Here is a 20890-nt window from a genome sequence, read left to right as displayed (position 1 = left end):
ACGAATGAGCATGCAAGTACGGTGTTCCAGTCTATTTTGTGACGAAGAGGTAGAGAGGGAGGGGTGCACGGGATCAATTGATTCTGAATGGGAAACGAATTCCCAAAAAGATGATTGAAAAACAGAGTGCAATTTACTCCACCTACATACACCTTCTATCCTGTTGCCGTTCAGCTGGCTGTCCATCCTGTATCATATCCCGTCTGCCTCGTCGATCCGCTCAAGTCTTTCTCATACATTGTTCCTTACCTATCGCCACCCTTGGAATCTGAATATACCGAGAGCGAAACAGACGAATCGTAAGTCAAGATCAGCAACTGTGAGTCTCTGATCTCGGGCTGTGTGTGTCTGGTCTGTCTTATCTTTTGATCGAATCAATCCATGATCGTCGGTCGTTTGGTGTGTAACGCGCGCCGTTCACGATTCCCCCCCATCACCTTTTGCTATCGGTGTCTGTCTGTCCTTTTATCATCTCTGTCTGTGCACTTCATCGTTCATCAATCGCCCATTCGCCATTCCTTTTCACGTCATGGTCTCAATCTTGATCAGTATCATTTCTCTCTCTCTCTCTCTCGTGTAGACAATTTCTCCTCCACTCCGACCGCGATTCGACACACGTTCTCAGATCTTTATTGCAGCGATCAAATCTCTGATCTTTTCCATTCATCCAAGATCTTGGCAATTGATTCCAGCACATCTCCATTTTGACCGTGGCTTTGCATTCCGTACACCGTACAAAGTCTGAAATCGTTACCTGGTGCTTACAACCTCTACTCGCACTCGATCATGCATTGATACACGCGAAATCTTTCATCAGGATCAGACATCGATAATGCTCTGAATTCGACCCAGGTTCACCTGGATATCATCCCTCTACTCCACCATCCATCGCTCTCTGCGACCTTCCGCTGATCTCGGTGTCGGTCAGAAAGCGACGTAAGGGGGCGCGATGGTGGTGACGGCTTTGGAAAGTCTTGATCTACGTCGCGATGGTCCGTCATTCTTCACATCGACGTCGGCTGGGACGACGACGCTCGACTCTCCTCCCTTGTCACCTTCATCAAATATGACCTCATCCCAAACGCACTCGGCTACACCGTCTTCGCCTGTCAACAGTCCTCATCGAGATGACGATCACCCAGATCCTTCACTCTCTTATCACTATCAACATCATTATCAACAGCACGATGACAGCAGTCAGAATCACGCTGGACCTTCGACTCATCCTCATGCGGGTCCGAGATCGATTCCTCCTCCACCCAATCCACGTCGACACAGATCAGGAATACTGATGTCGCGCGTCAGAGCAGCATCCAGCGGCACTTCCATCAAACTCGGTTCCAACGTGGGTGGGAGTAAGAGTCACGGAGATCTGGCTTCGATAGGGATTGGAATGGCATTCACGAGTGCAACGAATCGGATCCCTGCAGATAAGGATGATGGCGATGATGACGATGTCGATGACTTTGACGATCATTTCGAGGAAGAGCTGTCACAAGAAGGTGGGACGGTGGTGGGGAGAAGAAGATTCAGATCATCGAGTAGAGAGGGTTGGAAGAGAGTGGTCAGTGAAGGAAACAAGCAGGATAGCCAAGATGATGGCGAGGATAGGTTCTGGGACAACTCGTGAGTCAACTATTCCGACGTCAAGACTGATGAACCTAACAGCGCCCGCTACTACCACCACATCCACTCAAGACCAGCATCTCGATCAAACTCCATCTCAAACTCCCCTGAACATTCCCCCGGTCTCCATCGTCGAAATCAGAGTTCGCCCCAATCTTCTCCCATCTTCGTCCGTCGCAATCTCACACTCCCACAGAATGGTCCTGGTCCATCTGCTTCAGGCAATGGCATGTCCGCGTCTCTCTCGCCAAATCATCATTTCCTCCAGACTCATCTTCCGCCATCCTTCCCTCATAGCGGATCCAGTCCCGAGGCCTCACCTTCAGAGCATATCCTCCCTGCAGCGATGGTGTTCACTCCGACCACTCAGGAATGGAAAGATCTGCAGGCCACCCCGGAGTGGCAAGAACTACATCATAAGGTGATTGGGAAATCATCGGATATGGATCATTCATTCAGTGGCAGCAGCTCTGAAGATGAAGGGAGGAGATCGAGTGGAGGAAGCACTCATTCAGTCATGTCCAGTATGCTATTGAACCCCGAGGGTGTTGGTCACCTTCATACTTCTCATCGGAAAGCTCCTGCGAGACCGTCATTCAGAACGTCGGTCTCGGCGGAATATCTTGGTGCAGAGGCCCATCACACGCCGGATCCTGGATCGCCGAAAGTCAGTCCCGCAGACGACGAGATAGGATCACCCGATCGACCAGTCTTTAACCCTGTTATCATTGCTCCTAGTCCGATCATGCCAATGCAGGAGAAGGTGACGACACCGCTGGATTCACCAACCAAGGGTAGTGGATCACCGACCATGGCTGCACCGCTAGACGACGATGCCAAGCATCTAGGTCAATTGTCCAGTTATGGCAGTGGGCCGTTCGACCACGACTCAATGATTCTCACGGACGGTGATCACGATAGTCCGGTCAGGTTCGCGAGTATAGGCCGCAGGGATTCTTTGACAGCTATCAAGAAGGATGGTGATCGACCTGTTGGACCTCGCACAAAGACGAAGCGAGAGTTAGAGAGAGAGAAGCTGTTGTCGATGGTGGATGAGGAGCTAGAAGCAGATCAAGGACCACTGGGAGGCGGTATCGGGTGGGGAGGCGGTGTTCAGGAGATTGGCATGGGATTGGGTATGGCTCCAAGACCGAGCATAGCAGATATCAGAATCGATCCCGATATCGTCGTACGACCTAGCTCGGCCGATCCGGTGCTAGGCAGCAGTAATGGTCAGAACAAAGAGGCTTCAAACCCATTCGAACATCACTTCGCACAGGCTAAGAGTTCAACTTTGCCGCTTGGTCCTTCGAGAGCAGTTAACCTCAGTCCAACACAACCCTTCAAGCCCTCACCACTGAACGCTTCTCCCGTCACTGCTCCAGCTGGACTACCATCACCTTCATCTAACTCCACCTCTCCAGCAGAAACCCCTCATACGAATACCCCGTCTGGGACACCTGCAATCCCTTCGATGCCGCCGCCTACCTCAGTGCTTGCCTCAATTCGGGATTACGCCAGAACGCTCGTTTCTCAGCACTCGCAGGATAAACCTCCAAGGGCCAAGGAAGCGTCGCCTCCTATGTCCCCACGATCGCCTCGACGCAGAGATACGAATCGCGTTAGTCTGGTGGCCGGCCGAATTGTGCAACCGTTCACCATCCCGCCAAACACTTCTCTCCCTCCCTCAGCACTGTCAATAACCACCGCGGAGAAGCACCCTTCTCTGCAATCTTTTTCTCCTTTCCGATCACCAGTCTCTTCCACCGCGCGAACGCCCGACCCGAAGATCGATGTCCCAAGTTTCGGCAGATTGGATTCAACGATCTCCTTAGCGCCCAGTACCGGTGCCCCGAGCGAATGTGGGACACCTACCGACGAGACGGCCGGTGGAATCGGTGGAAGGGGCATCGAAGACTATGTCATCCTGTCAGAAGCAGGGAAAGGGGCGTATGGGCTGGTAATGCGTGCAAAGGTCAAAGGGCCGAAGGGCGAACCAGTGGGCGTGAGTAACACTGTGACATAATAGTTTAGCGTCAGAGCTGACTGCTTGTCAGGACGAGGTCATCATTAAATACATTATCAAAGCGAGAATTCTGGCTGATTGTTGGAAGAAGTGAGTACCTGTCCAACGTTGTACATCTGGTGGTTCCAGCTCATGAAGTGACCATTGCAGACACAAAGCACTGGGACCCATTCCCGTTGAGAGTGAGTGATGAGCGTGAAGAAGATGTCGGGGCATTCACTGACATGCAATGCAGTTCATGTGATGGATCAACTCCGACATCTGTTATACCACAGACCACACAAGCCCTTGCCATGGGATCCAACGCGACCACACACTAGTTCCCGAACTCCTCCGCTGTCCAATCGAGGTGACAGCACTAGCCGTTCAGCTCCGAACTCTCCTGAATCTGGACGATCTGGGCGGTCAAGCGTTCAATCAAACGACAGTGGCTTCGGGCTCTTCAATTCGACGCAGAAGTACATCGCGGCAGAGATCAAGAGCTCGCCGGAGAGAGGTCATCCGAACATCTGCAAGCTGCTCGACTTTTTCGAGGACAAAGAGTTCTATTATCGTGAGTGCCGTCCGGTTTCTCGTACCCATTGTCGTAGTGGGAGCTGACAATCTGATTGTTTACTAGTGGTAATGCCCCGATATGGCACTGGCATGGATCTCTTTGACCGAGTCGAGTCACAACCGTCTGGGCTAGAGCCTTTCGAGGTCCGTTCACTTATCGGTCAACTTGCGGACGCTGTTCGATTCCTTCACTCCAATGGTATCGTCCACCGAGATATCAAGGACGAGAATGTCATCCTTGATGGTCAAGGTCGATGTCAACTTATCGATTTTGGTTCAGCAGCACATTGGCGACCAGGCAAGCGATGGGATACATTCTCAGGAACACTGCACTATGCCTCGCCCGAGATCTTACGCGGAGAAATGTACGGAGGGAAAGAACAAGATATCTGGGCACTGGGCGTGGTTGGATATGTTCTATTAGTGGGAGAAACTCCCTTCTCAGATCTTCCAGACGAGGTCCTGGAAGGTCTATCAGACGAGAGTAGAGCGAACGCCGCTCTGGTCGCGAGATGCGGGCGGGGGGATGAAGGCATGGAAGAAGATGGAGGAGGCAGATTGGACGATGCGGCCGATCTGGTGAGAAGATGTCTTGAGCTGGACGCGGGGAATAGACCCAGTGCAGAAGATGTGGTCAATCATAGGTACTTGAAAGGATCAGATGGGTGGGTGGGTAAGCGGGGGTGGGCCAAGGTCTAATGAAGAGTTTTGCATGAAATCTGTCGTCGGTCGTACCATGTATCTCATTCTTGTTGACTGGAAAGTCAGACATCAGCGTGGGACCATCGTTCATGGATCGAAGAAAAGAGGAAAAGCTATGGAAACAGCAACCAGAATATGGGCTTTTTCTGGATGTGCCTCGCAACCTTCGTATGGGAACATCTCCCACGTGCTGTCCGAGGACGAACCTATCAGATGTCGTGGAATGATGAGAAGGTTTTAAGCGATCTGATCTTTACGTTGGTTTCTTTGTATGGGGGATCGTCTCGTAACCTTGTTCGTGCCACTAAGATGATGAAATCCAAATCAAATCAAAGTCGTTCAGAAGCGAAGCGGGGTGAATCCAACTTGCTGTATCTTGCAGTCTTTTTCGGATACTGCATGTTCCGTAATTATCGGACCAATCAAACTGCTTCCTTTCAGCACTTGCAGCTGGTCTCCCTGCTGATGTGCTGCTCCCTGCTCATGCTCATGCACTCGTGCATCCTGCACCCTGCTGTTACAAGCTTTCACTTCTCCCTGAGGTCCTCGTCCTATTCCCTGCTCTCCGAGCAAAAGACGATCCCTTCTTCTCTTCCAGAACTACTCTATTATTACTACTGCTGCTGCTGCTGCTGCTGCTGCTACTCTACCCTTTTGTCTTTGGTTTCTTTTCTGTTGTTACCGTACCTTGGCGTTATTCATCTACGTCATCCCATGGAGCCCACCACTTGGCTGTGGCTTTTCTGATTCGACACTAGTCAGCAAGGGTATAAGCCTAAATCCCGCTCAATCGCTGTCGTTGCTGTTATCTCCTATCTCTCGTGTCTCGGCTAAGGAGGGAAAAGCTTTCTTTCCATTGACACCTTGATGCTGCTGCTGCTGCTCCTGCTCCTGCTGCGTGCTGATATGGACGAGCAGAGAAGGGTGGGGAGGACCATGTGTCTATGAGTCCGTTCGCCCATCAGATCTGTTCGATCCCTCGTTGTTAAGGCAGTTGGACGAGATATAGACACAAACACATGAGTCACATACATCATCCGCGTTATCGTGAATCACCAGCTCTCTGGAGCACGACGTCTGTCCTCATTCCCTCTTATCCTCTGTACATGCCTATCCTCACACGACACTGAGCACGACGCAATACCTTACACACAGTCATCATTCACCTCATCACTACGTCCCTGCTCTCCCCCTCTCGTGTCTTCTTTTACTCGATCGACGACAGAGACCACCACCGCGCACACGACCGATCGACCGCAATGACCATGATCATCATCAGATAACGACACGTATAGCTTGTATGATGGCCCCACCTCCCGAAGAGATCCAACATCCCGGAGCAGGTACGCTCTTCGTCTACGCTTCCGCTTTCCCTTCGTCCGCCGGTGGGGGAAAGGGTGGCGGTGGTGGCGGTGGTGGTGGTGCAGGTCGAAGAGCGAGTCCAAGTCCTAATCCAAACTCTGGCGGAATTCGGTCCAGTCCGAATCGTTCTGGGAGAGGTAGGAGAGGTGGATCACCCTTCGGTGGAAGCATCACTTCGTCTGGAGCAGGAGCGGGAGCGGGAGCAGGAGCAGGTGCTGGAGCACTGTCAGCTTTGATACCGACCAAATGGGAGGATGTCCTGAGTGTAAGTCTCGTCTTCTACCATTGGGTTCCAGGGGACTGTACTGAAGCTCAACAACGTCGGTTCAGCTCCGAGAAGAACCTCAGATCGTTCGAACACCGGACAGTCTGCTCAAGCACGGGATATCAGAATACACATTCATCCCTCTCTCGTCAGGGGGTGTGTTGGGTCGAGGAAAGTTCTCGACAGTGTACAAGGTCATGGGCGATGACGGAACCTTTGTAAGTGTCACATCTGGTCACCCATGATCGCACATCTCCGACCCCTTGCTCCCTCTGCCGATCACAGAACTGCCTTTCACGAGATTGGTAACATCGTGATTAAGATTCGTATCTTGAAAAAGCAGCGTGATGCTGAATCGCTGTTGACAGCACGCCCTCAAACACACACCTCTGTACCCTCACCACCCCCTCATCTCCGCCCGACTACTGCGAGAACCTACCCTCCTGGCAGAACTGCCAAGTCATCCTTGTTTGATAGGTGTAGAAGGCTGGGTCCGAACCGAGGGGCATTTCTACCTGATAGGTGAGTCTCTCTCTCTCTCTCTCTCTCTCTCTCTCTCTCTCTCTCTCCTTCAATCGACCCAGCAAACACCCACGTCTCGTTTTGGAATGAAGCTGATTTCCGTCCGTTTGCAGAACAGTATGCCAATTCTCATGTCGCCTTACCTCAACATCCCCTTCCGCTCGCCCCTTCTCGAGCAGCCTACATCCTCGACCAGCTCGTCTCAGTCGTGCGCGATTCACTGCACGATAAGGGAAGAGTGTGTCACAGGGATCTGAAGGGAGATAATGTTTTGGTGGATGTGGAGACGGGCGAAATTTTGATCCTCGGTGAGTGAGAATGCGTCGCCATCACTGGACTTGGCTGACCCAGGTGTATCATCACAGATTTGGGACTCGCTACCAGATTCTCGGCAAGTGAACCGAAATTGACAACCTGCTGTGGTAGTCCGGCTTTCCATGTACGCACCGCCCCCTTTCTCCCTCACTGCCCACCTCGCTGAAGTAGCTCTTATCTTGCAGAGTCCCGAGATCGTGCTCGCTCTCGCAAGACCGCCTGGCGAAGTCACCTACCATGGACCCGAACTCGACATCTGGTGTATCGCCCTTACCCTTCTATCGCTTCTGCTGCAAGTCCGTTTCCCCCTCGGTCCCAAACACACCTCACCCTATATCATGCGCGAACGAGCCGCCGATCGACTGCAAGAGCTTGACGAGCTTTATCCGCCCCATCAACCATGGCGCAAACGACGGGGTTCCAAATCCGCAGACGACACCGTGGATCTGGACTTCGAGAAGAAAGAATGGGCCCGAGTAAGGAAAGCCATGAGCGATTTCCTGGAGATCGACGGCAGGAAGAGAATGGAGAAGTTCAGGAGATACGAGATTGGGCAGAAGATCAAAGAGAGGATACGCGGATGGGAGGAAGCAAGTGCATCGGACAGAAAGTTCAAATCGACCAGTTTTGTCCCGGCGGAGGTCAAATACACTCTACCGATCTACCTCGACGAAGACGCAGGGGCCGAGCGACACAGTAATGGCCATGGCCATGGTGGACCTGGAAAGAAGGAGCGACTGGTACTACGCAACCCTACAGGAGAGAGCGAAAGAAAGGTGAAGAGTTATCTAAAATATCTCCTACGCTCAGCAGGCATACTGTATCACGTCCTACCTTCCCAGTTGTCCACAGCCAGCACGCCGACTATACCGCCTCCCGGTTCGTCTTCTTCGTCTTCGGCGTCCTCTTCTTCGAATGCCCCGGCAATCCTTCAGCTTGTCATACCTCTCTTCGACGCTCCACCCGTAGCACCCAATCCCGCTCCCCCCATAGGATGGTTCCCTTCCCTCTTCTCCTTCCATAAATCCAAACCGACGACACCACCACCAGGGGCATCCACTCCTCGATCTGTGTCTACTCCGCCGTCGAAACAACAGAAGTCTCATTCACCGGGCCCGTCCCCACTTGCCGCCAACGGTCAGGCCGTCTCCACGGGCAGCAAAAAGCCATTCGATAGAGTGCTTAGGTGTTACATCAAGGTCGAGTTCGAATATCCTCCCACCCAGCCGGATTTCTCTCCGCGAATACCAAATCGGCGTCGAGCTTCCACGGAGACTTTCACATCGATGAGAGAGGGTTTGGGCTTGGCTCCTCTACATGCTGTGATCTCGAACACATCCACGATCGCTCAAGCTGGTGGAGGGGCAAGCGGATCTGGATCGAGCACTCCGCGATCTGTATCGGCCAGTCGACCGAACTCGACTCGACCAGGGAATCGAAGAGCAGTCTCCCATGCTCCCCAGGGATCGTCTTCGACGTCCTCTGGAAGTTCAGGCGGTCATGCCGCGACATTAGCGGCATCGAGACCGGCGCTGAATCGATTGCACACGACAATCTCGAATGCGAGTACGCAACCGCTCTCACCCTTGAGTCGGCAAGTATCACTTGCGTCTTCTCCCACGGCGACGGGGACAGAAGGCACTCCGCTGAGCAGAGCACCGTCACGAGCGTCGAGTCGATCTGCAAGGAAAACAAGTGGACCCGGATCTGGGAATGGGTTCTATCCACTTCATCAGAGTACATCGTCTCACCACCAATCTTCCGCGTCCAGTTCTCAATCCCATCATCATCATCATCATCATCTCCATGGTCCCGGATCGACAACGTCGGAAGGAGGACAAGCAAAGATCATCATCACCCTGTCAGATCCTCGAGCTTGGTCAGCTTTGAAACGAGCTCTAGATGTAAAGCCTCCTCCTGCTCCCATTTCTTCTATATCAGGGATGGACCCTTCCTTGTCGCCCTTATCGATCAGAAGACCGAGTCTGGCGATCTCCGTATTGGAAGACCATGATCATGTCGAAGAACGCGGAGATGCATCGGATGAGGAACCGGAAAGAGGTAGACCAAGGAGTAAAGATGATTCGTCGAGCGTTCTGGCTCAGCAACACCAACATCATCACCATCAGAAACAGAAACAGAATGGGAAGTCGACCACGACGACGACCAACGGACACGGAAACGGGACCGTGAATGGAGATAATGAACGCTATACCAGGGATGGGAATGGGACGGACAGATCAACGTCGACGGTCAAGCCAAAATCCGGCAGGAGAGAAGGGAGTAGAGGACGACCGAGAGGTTTACTGGATGTCTTGTTTGGGAGACATGGTCATGAAGAGGAGGTCGATAACCACAATACGAGTAAGGATAACAACCATAACCATAATTACTATCCCCAATTTCATCCGAGATCATCAAGTATGCCTCCAGCTCTGGCTCTTACCGATTATATAGTTCATAAACATTTGTAGTAGCCCCGCCCCTTCCCTTCCCTCAAAGGATGGAGCACAATCTTCACATAAAATAGATGGGTTAGATCTTGTATTTTTTACGGTACTCGAGTAGCATAAATTCATGTCGAACGAATGAAAATTGGAATTCGAGCATACACCAGACTGCTCCGTCTTCATTCATCTTGACCACATCAACCTATACTTGAACCGACACCAGTTGCATCCAGCCATTCAACACATTTCTACCCGCCACTTGACTTATGATCTCCTTATGATCTCCAATCAGTACCTGGGCCTCTCATCGTATCTAGGCCTCTCGTCACGCCTCTCGTATCCCCTCTCACGTTCACTGCGAGAGTAGTAATAATCGCTGCAAGTCAGGGGACATCCAAATGTCAAACGCCCATTCCAGGTTTCAAAAACTTTTGACGATATTGTCACAAAGAAATGCGTGACTTACGGAGCGGGACGAGAGTAGTGGTCGTCACTGAGAGAAGCAAGCATAGTATCAGCATGTATTAAGTGATTCAAAGACAGACATCTGAACTCACCGGTCACGACCACCGTCACGAGGAGCATCACGAGGAACGTATTCACGCTCACGTCGATCGTCGTACCTTCTGTCATCGTACCTTCGGTCGTCACGTCGATCGTCATAACGCCTGTCCCTGTCGTCGTCTGCGATCATAGATGAGCGCTCTTCTCACATCTAAGCCTTTGAAGAATGGACCAGAGTACACTCACACCCACCACGGGGAGGTCCACGATCAGAGTATCGAGAGTCGTATGACCTGGGCTGATAAGGTCGGTCGTAGCCGCCGCCACCGCCGTAAGGAGGGTAACGAGGAGCAGAGTCCATCTTGACTCCGTGGTATCTACCAGGAGTAGGGGTTCGTGCACGACCTCGACGAGCCTATTAATTGGTGATCAGCAAGATATAATGGGGACAACAGCAGGTGAGGGACTAACGTGAGCCACGTTGAGGTTCTTGCCTTCGAGGTCCTGGCCGGAAAGCTGGTCGATAGCAGCTTGTGCATCCTCAGGCGTGTCCATCATGACGAAACCAAAGCCACGGGATTCCTCTGTCAAGTGTCTGAGTTGAGTACTGGCTGCCTCGAACTTGAGCAACATGAACTTACGGCTGTGGGGATCCATCATGATCTGAACCTTCTGGACCTGTATACGAGCGCAATAGTAAGAATGATCCTGGTTGGGCATCGTGTCGTTCCGTTGTAGGACTGACCTTGCCGATCTTGCTAAAGTACTCCTCAAGTGTACGTTCAGTTACAGACCTGGAAAGACTGCTGACATGAAGGTTGTTTCCGGGGTTGACAGGGGGAGCGGAAGTCTCGTTTCTACAATGAGGGTGAGACTCCGGTCGAAACATCGAGAGCAGAAGAGACTTTAAACTCACCTTCCCCTGTTACTGCCAGAATCACCGTTGCGAGCAGCGGGACTCCTGCTCCTGTCCCTTCGAGGGCTCCTGGGGCCGTCATCTCGTCGAGGGGAACCTTCACGATAGTTACCATTACCGTTTCCATTGGCTGAGCCAGAGTTGGAGTTTTGCCAGACTGTCGAGTGGAAAGGGTTGTGATGTGTCAGTGTCGATGGCCGGTCAGTCGGAAATGAATGAAATCCGGGAGACGAGGCAGAAGGGACAGAAAGAGACTCATGCCGTCGCTTTTTCTTTTTGCACTTGCATTATCTTGGAAGGGCGTGGCTGAGAGAAGCGGAAGAGAAGTTGGAAACAGGAACAATGGTGGATGGGCGAGAACACTCGGGCAAACCTCCCGTCGCAGAGCGAAGATTGATCCGCCTGAACCAGACACAGCAAGGTTGACACGGTCGCGTACATGTAGGATGCGTCACGCCACTCCGAACGGGTTCTCCAGTGAGGTTCAACAGCGCGACGAAAGCTGGGAAAGCTGGGACGACGTTTCTCTATCTGAAGCTGAAAGCTGAAAGCTGAAATTGGACCTTTGCTGACTTTGCGCACGAAAGACCGAGTCCGAACGAACTCGACGTATGGATTGACAAGAGAACGCAGGGAAGTACGCGACAGAAAGCTAGTCGAAGGGGTCTGTGACGATGCAGGACGAGCGATCGCGAGGACCATGATGCGACGACAGAGACGTAGATGAGGACGAAGAGGTGAACATACCGTCGTTGGGGTCGGACATCTTGATGTTTGACTTTGTGGGTTGCGTTGTTGTGAGATGAAGAGAAGAGAGAGAGAGAGAGTGAGCGATAACAACGAGGATGAGAGGTGAAGAAGCAGAGAGAGAGAGAAGAGTGGGTCTTTTGCCGAGGAGGTGGCGGGATTATGGCAGATGTGGCACTCTCTGAATTGTTTCATCTCTTCCACATCGACGCCCCCGTACTCGGCCCTCCTCCACTCTGGACCGTTGATGCCTTGCCAGAGACATCCAAGAGAACGCGTTCACACACAATCACCGTGAACATTAGGCGCACAAGCGACGCGTATTCAAGGCAAGATGAGCGACAGATCAGCTGTGATCTCGATCATATGGGCTTGTCTGTGAGTCTTGGATCAATGAACCCGATACGCGACCAGCACTGGTCTGTCACTGACCTCCTCCCTCCCAGCTCATCTTGGTACTGTACGTGCGCCGTCTGACGCATGTTGGAAACCCCTTCTGCGTGGCCGATATTGACATCGTCTCCGCTTCCCTCGTTCCCCTCCTCTTCTTACAGATGGCTACCACCTCTCCGAGCTCAACTTCCCAGTCGCCTCACTGACCTGTCTCTCCCCCGCGTTCCCACCGCCATCGCGCTTACCTCTCTGTCTCGATCTCGATGCATATCTCTACGGATTGATCACTGCCGTCTTCACAGTTGGTGGTCTTGTCGGGAGCTTGATGAGCTCGTGGATCGTCGAGAAGGAAGGTCTGAAGGGCGGGATAGCTTGGACGGGGTATCTGAATGTCATAGGAGTGTTGGGGATGGGAGTCTCACCCCATTGGTGGGTATTGGCTTTAGGCAGGTGAGTAATTCGTCGTCGGGGACAATCACAAGTCTCCTTCCTGTCTAAACACCGATATGGATTCGGATCTTGGAGTCTTATTTTGGCATAGCTGGATTTCTGATGTCTTGGTCCGCCAGGTTCGTCGCAGGAGTGTCATCAGGAATAGCAGTCTGTCTCGTACCTCCGTTCCTGTCCCTCGTCGCACGATCGTCCCCCGACTTGGCATCCAAATCAGGCCAAATAGGAACGATGAACCAACTGGCTATCGTCCTGGGAATCTGTTCCGCTCAGATCGCAGGTCTACTCTTGACCGGAGAGGTGGGTCGCGAGTCTGAAATGCCTTCTTCGCTTCCTTTCAGCCCGACTGAGGGTCGAGACATGCGTTCCGGCGCTTTTGCTTTGCTGACCTATGATGATGGTCGAGTAGCGCGGAGATATGCCTGGGAGATGGAGATATGTCGTCGCTTTATCTGGCATCTTTGCAGCTCTGCAAACCGTCACGGCCGGCCAAATCGTAACTCCCTCGGTGGATCCTGATTCCAAACCTATCTTCTCCACGACCGAAGATGGCGATCTAGACGCAGATGTAGACGTAGAAGCGGGAGGCACCCCTTCGCACACACACACAGATGAAGGTCAGCTACACTCGACATGTGTTGTCCCATCTGTGAAAGAAATGGTCAGGACAGATATCTAACCAATCTATTATACGTCCAGCAGTTGCCCCCCTTTTACCCGAGAACGGAAGTACGGACGAGATCTCACAAGACATCCAAGCCCACGAACCAGGAGGAGGTGGCGGCGGCGGCGGCCAATTATCGCTCCGAAGCGTACTTTCCAACTCTTCCCTTCGTGGACCGACAATATTCTGCGCCACCATCATGGCTCTTCAACAGTTCTCAGGTGTGAACGCGGTGATGTTCTACTCCACGCCGGTGTTGAGACCGCTTCTGCCTACTTCTGCGGGGATCGTCGGTGTGGGGATCACGGTGGTGAATGCTGTGATGACCTTGCCAGCAATTTTCTTGATGGACGTGAGTGGAGTTCGCCTATGACACTATGATCTAATCATCCGTCTGCAACGGGGTTCTTCGTCGGCCAGTGGTCTGGAGGGTGAAGACGACACACGAACGCGTCTCTCGAGAAGGAAATAGAAGCTGACAGCTTTGCCATTGTTCTTATGGCTGTTCGACAGCGCCTGGGCAGGAAGCCCCTGATACTAAGCTCCATCCTCGGAATGACCGTGACCAGCGCACTCCTCGCCATAGCCCTGAACGAAGGGTATCAGACGCTCAGCGCACTGTCCATCATCCTCTTCATCGCCGCATTCTCCATCGGCCTAGGTCCCGTCCCTTTCCTCCTCATCTCGGAACTGGTCCCCTCGCCTGCCGTCCCAGCACTATCATCGTTGGCCCTATCGACGAATTGGGTGACGAACTTCCTCATTGCAATGTTCTTCTTGCCGATAAGGAATGGGTTGTCGACGCCGGTAGATCGCAATGATCCGGATAGTCCGAGGACAGGTGAGGGAAGAGTATTTTATCTCTTTACGGGGATATTGGTAGCGGGAGGAATATTGGTATCAAGAGGTCTGAAGACGGGTCATTAGTACGATTCTTGAGATGAGGCCGTTGCAACGGATTATGGAACGTGTTGTATACGCTGTATGACTGTATTGTATGGCATCCTTTTCTCTCTGGCGGTCACATCATGCGCTCAGACGACAATGTGTCTTCAGAGAGACCTCGAGATCAATATGGAGCACTTTCACGTGTGCATCGTCCTCATGTACTTTGCTACATTCTACGCAGCCTTGCAAATGTCCCCGAGACTATGAGCGATAGGAGGAGGGAACCTGAATGCTTCTAGACTCTCGCCGAAGCGTTCCCCTATTCTTCTTATGACTTTTTCGCACACTAAAGTATACGAAATCGACCGCATCAGCAGACGAACATGTAGGGTTCGCTCATCCAAGCCGCTATCGCACTCACCGGCTCTTGCTGCCCCCAGCTCAGCCTGCACTTCACCCACTGCCCCTCCCTGAGCACTACCCAACAGTCTAGCCTGACCCACCAGTTGGTTCTCCAGACCTATTATCGCAGAGCGGAATCGAACGATGGCCTCCAGCGTCGCTGGTAAGACTTGCTGGACGTGACCATATGTATCTTCGTCGATCGAGGCAACAGCCAACGTCGTGATGACTGTTACCACAATAGCTCAGCTTGGTGCTTCTCAATAACCACAACTGAAGATGACCTGCGCTTACCTTCGATGATCCTCTGCGCGATCAACATATCGCCTAATGCTAGTTGAATATTCCTCTTGGCCCATTCCTTTCCTGCCCAATCGTGCGCACTCTTCTTCAAGCCTGCCGCCTCACTAACGATAGCTCCACCAACAGGCGTCGCCTCGATCCTTCCCATCACTTGACCCTGCACTTCCTCCACTCTCTTGACAGCCATGGCTCCCACCTGACTCGCTTTCACAACAGACTCTGGAGGGGCCGTTCTGATCGGTCCGTCCAGGACAGCTTTCAAGCCGAAGGTTGACCGTTGCTTCGTGAGAGGTCGGAAGATCTCGCCTTGTCTGATCGGGATGGCGCGTGGATCAGGCGCAGATGGTCGTGATGCAGCGGGGCGAGCAGCTGTTGACGAAGGAGCACCACGGGAGACAAGAGTAGAGTGCACTCGGCCAAGCTGAAGGAGCAGCTCCTGCCAGAGCTCCGTGGTGAGCGTGGGCGATTTAGAGATATCGTCGAAGAGCGCTTTGCGCCGTAAAGGGACGTGGACGTTTCGAAGAAGCTCCATAAGCGTGAATTGCTACATATACTGGATCAATCTTTTGGTCGCACTACAAGAAACATAGAGATATACCGCACTTACCAGGTAGTAAGGGTTTTGTGACCGAAGAGCCATGATGAGATACCTCTCTTGGTTGAGGGGGCTCTTCTTGTAAAAGTCCTCAAAGTGAATCGGCTTTTGTGCTTGTCAGCAGGAGCTCTTCTAAGATAAGTGGCGCCGCTTACCTGTGTCACATAGGCCATCAGAGCTTTGGTAGGCAGTTGAAGGACAACCAATGCGACCAGATTTAGCACTGCCAGTTGAGGCAATAGTGACCAAGCTCCAGGCGCTCGAATTGAAGGCCGGGCAAAGCTTCCAAGGAAGGGTCTGGTGGTGACAGAGGACAACACATAAGCGGTGTCGAACACCAATATTGACATTATAGCCGGGGCGACTCACCTCAAGAAGATTGCCCATAGGCGGAAGTCCACCCATCTCCACACCCAGCCTCGCAGTAACAGTCTATACACGAAGGGGGTGATGAATGACCACCCCATAGTCAAACCGAAAGTGCCCGTCTCGCTCAAGAAGTTCGACATGGTGATATCGTCGAACAAAGCAGACTGCACCGCTCGAGCAAAGGGAATCTGAGTCAGGAAATTGATCAGGATCAGTTCAATCACAGTACGATCCATTATTCCATAGGGAGTGTACCTTTTTCACGGGCCAGACTGGATTCAGTCTGTCTTGCAGGATATCACGAGCAGCAAGGAGGAGGAAGAGACCTAGGTTCGATGCGCAGAGGACTACTCGGCGTTCGTTCAATTGCCAGGGGTGACGTCTGTGGAAAAGGGCAGAATCAGCATTGCCTGCAGAATCAGCATTGCCTGCAGAATCAGCATTGCCTGCAGAATCAGCATTGCCTGCATCAAATATAGGTCCTCGTCACGAATGAGCGGTATCAGAAGCTGCTCTCGCCATCTGCGCTGAATCACTATGGCCGGTTGCTACGGCTCAAGGTAATGGTGAAGCAGTCTCTTCCGCGCGAATTGTAGCCTACCTGAAGCCTGCAGGCAGGATTGCAATTGTCATGAGGATGGAACTCACGCAGTGGGACTGAACAGTCTCTGTCCTTCGCCGACCAACGTCAACCAGACATTCGAGATCGCCAAACTGAATATGGCGTAGCTGAACAGGAGCGTGACGGCGCGCTCATTCCAGAGACTGGTAACGAGGAGCTTCGGGAGGGAATGTTGCGGAGAGGGTCGGTACGGTTCTGAAGGGTACGATCAGGGATCAGCACCTCGATTTTTTGGGAGCAGACAGTAATTCCTGCAGCGAGCTTGAGGGAACGCTGGATGTGTATGAGAGCAAGTAGGACCAGGATACCGGTCCACAGGGTAAGTGACCAATCGGGTTCGGGATTGGAGAGAAGAGAAAGTGAAGGGTTGACTCACGCGTGATATACGATTTCCTCACCCTCAGAAGGAAGGCGAGCGAGATGAAGACGGGAACAGAGAGGAGGATGGTGAAGGGAAGAGTGGAGTACAGCTCGGTGGAGAAGCCTATTGATCGGGAATGAGATATCAGCGAGTAGTCTCGATGAACCGGCACCATGACCTGCATCGAGCATAGCAGAGATCGAAAGCAGTACATCGTCTCTCGAACGGTAGCCGTCGTACATCGAAAGGGGGTGAGACAGGACAGGACAGAAGAGAAAAGGAAAGACGAATGAGATACGTACCTTTTATGAGAAACACAAAAGTACACAAGACACCACTTGTCCACACTCCGACTCGCCAGATGAACGACATGTACCTCTTTGCGAGAAATTTCTGCGACACGAAGGGGGCTGTCAGTAGGTCAAATGTCAAGTGTCAAGTGTCAAGTGTCAACATCGAAAGGCAAGGTGAAGCGGTGGTCACTTATGTGGAATGGGGGGAAAAACCCTGAGTAGGAGGTCGTGGACAGGGGAACAAGCGGACACGAAGGTGGAAGGGACCTGGGGCAGAGAAGGAGAGCAGAGGGAGGAGAGCATGATTTCTGCCCAAAGTAATACGTGTAGCGCTCACTCTATATTGTCGTTCGATCTTCATCAACGGCTACGATGACTGCTTCAGCTCATTCGCTCTACAGTGGATCCAGAGCTGGCTCGACGACACTCACAGATAACGGAGTCTTAGGCGAAGTCGCATTTGACGAGGACGACGAAAGGCCTGGCCCATTTGACCGTGGAGGTACAGGACGTAGTTGGACCGACGACATTGTCTATGATGTGGTTTGATTTGATTTGATCAAGTGGATGTGTGCAGGGTATCGTTCCTGCTGTGGTACGAGTATCGTTATAAGGTCGTTTGAGCGTTGATATAGATCTTATTCGCTATCTCCTACTGTACATGACTGCTCATCACACGCCCTCTGTTTGTTCGTTTCGATGTCTTATATGGTCTGTGTAAAGTGAAATGAAATGGAGAAACGAGAAGTCAAAGTGTTTTCGTGGACACCGAAAAGTCAAAACCGAGTGACAGATCGCGTAACTTATCACCAAACGTGCAACAACTGTCATTCCCGTGGCAACTACTGTGACTGGTCTGAATGTTTGTGGTTGGTAAATGCCTCCTCCTGTGTGATTTATCATATGCATCAATGCTATGTGTATGCCTAGAGCTGATCCCAATAATGCTTCGTATATGATGGTGACCGATAAATGTAGATCCGTGTATCACCATCCTTCATACCACTTCAACTGACCTCCCCTACTGGCCGGCTTTCCGATCATCGCTCAACCTGGAGGTGGTTTCCTCAGTTGGGCGGGAAACGCCCAGGTGATTCACGGACAGAAGAAGATAGTAGGCTGCACCTGCTCATTGATCCAGCTTCTTAATCCTTCTAGGATGCAGCTTCTTCTCGGCTACCCCGTTGGAATATCCATTCGAATGACCATTGGCCGACCCATTAGAATGGCCGTTTGAATGACCGTTACCATTGGATACATCGTTCGAATGAGCATTCATCATTCCGTGGGCATGGCCGTTGGAAGGACCGTTGCCATTGGCCAAGCCATTCGAAAAACCATTCCCATTGACGTAACCGTCCGAGTGTCCATCGGCTTTACCATTGACCGCAGATCCCTTTTTGACGCGTTCGACGAAGGGGAACCAAGCTTTCTCTTTGAAGGTATAACTGTCGATGTCGTCTTTGAGGGACAGGTGAAGTACTGCATCAGAGCGGAATCGATCAGTATTTATTCTCATCTCGAAGTCGAAAACAGACACATACAGACTGAAGCGGTAAAGATCAGGTAAGATCCATAGCATGTCATCAAATGCCAATATGCGTGCCCTGCAGCGTCGGAACAGAACACGTCGTCAGTCTGGACCAGAGTTATTTCGAGACGATTTTTCACTCACCCTCAACTAAGAATCCCCAGAAGCCTACGATCTCCCTGATCTTCCTCAACTGATCGCAGAAAATATTATCCACATTCCAGATAGCGAAACCCAACACGAAAGTCGCCACGCCGAACGCCATCGTCCGTCCCATCATCCCTCTCAACGGACTCGAGGACGGGAATTTGTAGATCAGATAGACGGTTCGGAAGGTTGTGGAGAGGATGATGATGGCGAAGGCTACTTGATGATAGACTGGATTAGGAAGGTAAGTACTGTTGGAGCAGGATTTTGTCAGCACTCGTCGTTCAAAGAGCGAGCTGATTCCCGCGACAGTATCGTGATGTCGGGATCTAGGCTGATGGGCGACGGACGAGCGAGCAGAGCAACCTCTCTGATGTTCAGGAACGGTGCGTGTCACTCACTATGATACGGTGACGAAGATGTCCCAAGCGAGCAGTACCAAAGGTCCCCATAATCCGAATCGAGGTTCCCATCCTGGATTCGTGTCCAAAACAAAATATCCAGCCAGAGACACAACGTAGATCTGTTTTTGTGTTTTGGGGATAAGACGTCGTAATAGTCAGCGGTCATGTCCACCGAAGTTAGTGTCGTCGTGAAAAGGACAAGAATTCGTCGTCGTCGTTGGTATGTCACCGACATATGTTCCATGCATCTGCAATGCTGCGACGGATTGCAATGCGGGACTGTGACATGACTGGGGCAGAGTCGTGGCGAAATGGATGGAGAACACCACTCACCATGGGCAACTCATCCATCAATTGCCATTCCCACTTCAGACTCGCGTGAAACCCGAAACTCCCTATCCCAATCAACGTCAATCCGAGATAACAAAGCGCGTATCTCGGCGGCAGACCACGTTGGAACGTCGCCCATGCTCCGTATATCCCCAGGAGGATCGACGGGAGGTTGGTCAACGTGTTGATTGTTTCGGCGATATAGGGTGAATGGACATAGTTCAACTCGCACCTAAAGGCAAGAGTCAAAAAGAATCATTATCGGATTATTCAGCACTTTCATCCGAGGTTGTGCAGCTCAGCGAGAGTGGATCGACATACCAATCAATGGTACTTGTATGTTCACCCCAGTCTGTCCCGATCATATCAGCATTCAGTCGCGTTTACGATTCCTGCTCAGCACCCACATCCGCTGGTGATTTGGTCCCCTCTCAGACTATCGAATGCGCCCATTGTCTTCGTCGTTGTTATTGTTGTTGTTGCCGTTCACTTTTCGCTTCTCGCACAAAAATGATTCGCTGCTAGATTCCGTTCTCTATCGATGTATTACTCGTTCCTTCGTGCGTCCTTCTTCGCCGCCCGTTGATGTTATCGTCGCTATTTCTGAGGATCCCCGGTCTGGTCAACACCACCACGACTAACCACTAATGACAATCTCGGTGATCGGATTGGGAACTCTTTTTTTTCCTTTGGTTTCTCTGGGTCGAACTTACGTACGTCTTAATTATGGATGTTATACCGGTTGGACAACCTAAAAAAAGAACAAAACGGACGGACGAGATACCAATCTTATTATTCTTGTCGATGACAACCTGTCTGGTTCTGGTGATGATGTTGTTGTTGACGTGCAACGAAGGTTGGGAATGAGCATGAGATGTGACATGGGATGTTCGCTACAACGGTCATGCTACGAATGCTCTGTATCTCGGCAAGAAAAGGTAACAACATCCGTATGTCTTTGTACGGTGGGATACGTAGGCACGAAAAGCAAAGTGCGAATACAAAAAAGGCCAGATTCCAGCAAATTGGACCACCCCATAGAGAGAGTGGAGTACAGGTCATTTGATTTCACGCAGAGGCACCGTACAGATCCCGTTCTCGGCCGTTCTCCGGCCTGGTGTGGAGCATCTACCTTGTCCTTGCTTGCT

General features: G+C 51.7%; 6 protein-coding genes across 6 annotated transcripts; 3 read left to right on the top strand and 3 right to left on the bottom strand.

Annotated features, from left to right (window-relative positions):
* Nucleotides 1-949: 949 nt before the first annotated feature.
* IAR55_002711 (uncharacterized protein) lies at nt 950-4906 on the top strand (the record flags this gene model as incomplete). Its single annotated transcript, XM_066945824.1, has 6 exons — nt 950-1626; nt 1669-3631; nt 3684-3742; nt 3803-3834; nt 3888-4205; nt 4272-4906. 6 exons carry the CDS (start codon nt 950-952, stop codon nt 4904-4906), a joined length of 3684 nt encoding a protein of 1227 aa, XP_066803325.1.
* A 1306-nt stretch (nt 4907-6212) lies between these two features.
* On the top strand, nt 6213-9847 carry IAR55_002710 (uncharacterized protein; the record flags this gene model as incomplete). The annotated part of the gene is made up of 6 exons (XM_066945823.1): nt 6213-6536; nt 6602-6754; nt 6905-7058; nt 7172-7366; nt 7424-7497; nt 7559-9847. The coding sequence occupies 6 exons, from the start codon at nt 6213-6215 to the stop codon at nt 9845-9847; spliced, it is 3189 nt and encodes a 1062-aa protein (XP_066803324.1).
* Nucleotides 9848-10111: 264 nt separating this feature from the next.
* IAR55_002709 (uncharacterized protein) lies at nt 10112-12009 on the bottom strand (the record flags this gene model as incomplete). Its single annotated transcript, XM_066945822.1, has 9 exons — nt 10112-10199; nt 10290-10316; nt 10381-10507; nt 10574-10742; nt 10799-10911; nt 10969-11005; nt 11073-11184; nt 11244-11400; nt 11991-12009. 9 exons carry the CDS (start codon nt 12007-12009, stop codon nt 10112-10114), a joined length of 849 nt encoding a protein of 282 aa, XP_066803323.1.
* Nucleotides 12010-12324: 315 nt separating this feature from the next.
* IAR55_002708 (uncharacterized protein) lies at nt 12325-14424 on the top strand (the record flags this gene model as incomplete). The annotated part of the gene is made up of 7 exons (XM_066945821.1): nt 12325-12368; nt 12437-12450; nt 12545-12833; nt 12953-13133; nt 13243-13450; nt 13533-13849; nt 14011-14424. 7 exons carry the CDS (start codon nt 12325-12327, stop codon nt 14422-14424), a joined length of 1467 nt encoding a protein of 488 aa, XP_066803322.1.
* A 194-nt stretch (nt 14425-14618) lies between these two features.
* Nucleotides 14619-17860, bottom strand: IAR55_002707 (uncharacterized protein; the record flags this gene model as incomplete). Its single annotated transcript, XM_066945820.1, has 12 exons — nt 14619-14731; nt 14807-15016; nt 15082-15634; nt 15698-15790; nt 15841-15982; nt 16055-16242; nt 16310-16436; nt 16703-16871; nt 17053-17160; nt 17340-17430; nt 17668-17697; nt 17762-17860. 12 exons carry the CDS (start codon nt 17858-17860, stop codon nt 14619-14621), a joined length of 1923 nt encoding a protein of 640 aa, XP_066803321.1.
* A 599-nt stretch (nt 17861-18459) lies between these two features.
* Nucleotides 18460-20195, bottom strand: IAR55_002706 (uncharacterized protein; the record flags this gene model as incomplete). The annotated part of the gene is made up of 7 exons (XM_066945819.1): nt 18460-18812; nt 18875-18937; nt 19006-19259; nt 19410-19531; nt 19746-19974; nt 20064-20094; nt 20150-20195. 7 exons carry the CDS (start codon nt 20193-20195, stop codon nt 18460-18462), a joined length of 1098 nt encoding a protein of 365 aa, XP_066803320.1.
* Between the last annotated feature and the right edge of the window lie 695 nt (nt 20196-20890).

Source organism: Kwoniella newhampshirensis, chromosome 5, assembly GCF_039105145.1.
Source record: "Kwoniella newhampshirensis strain CBS 13917 chromosome 5, whole genome shotgun sequence".
NCBI classification, from domain to species: domain Eukaryota; kingdom Fungi; phylum Basidiomycota; class Tremellomycetes; order Tremellales; family Cryptococcaceae; genus Kwoniella; species Kwoniella newhampshirensis.
The sequence above is the reverse complement of the archived record's forward strand: the minus strand, read 5'-3'. Positions and strand labels throughout refer to the sequence as shown.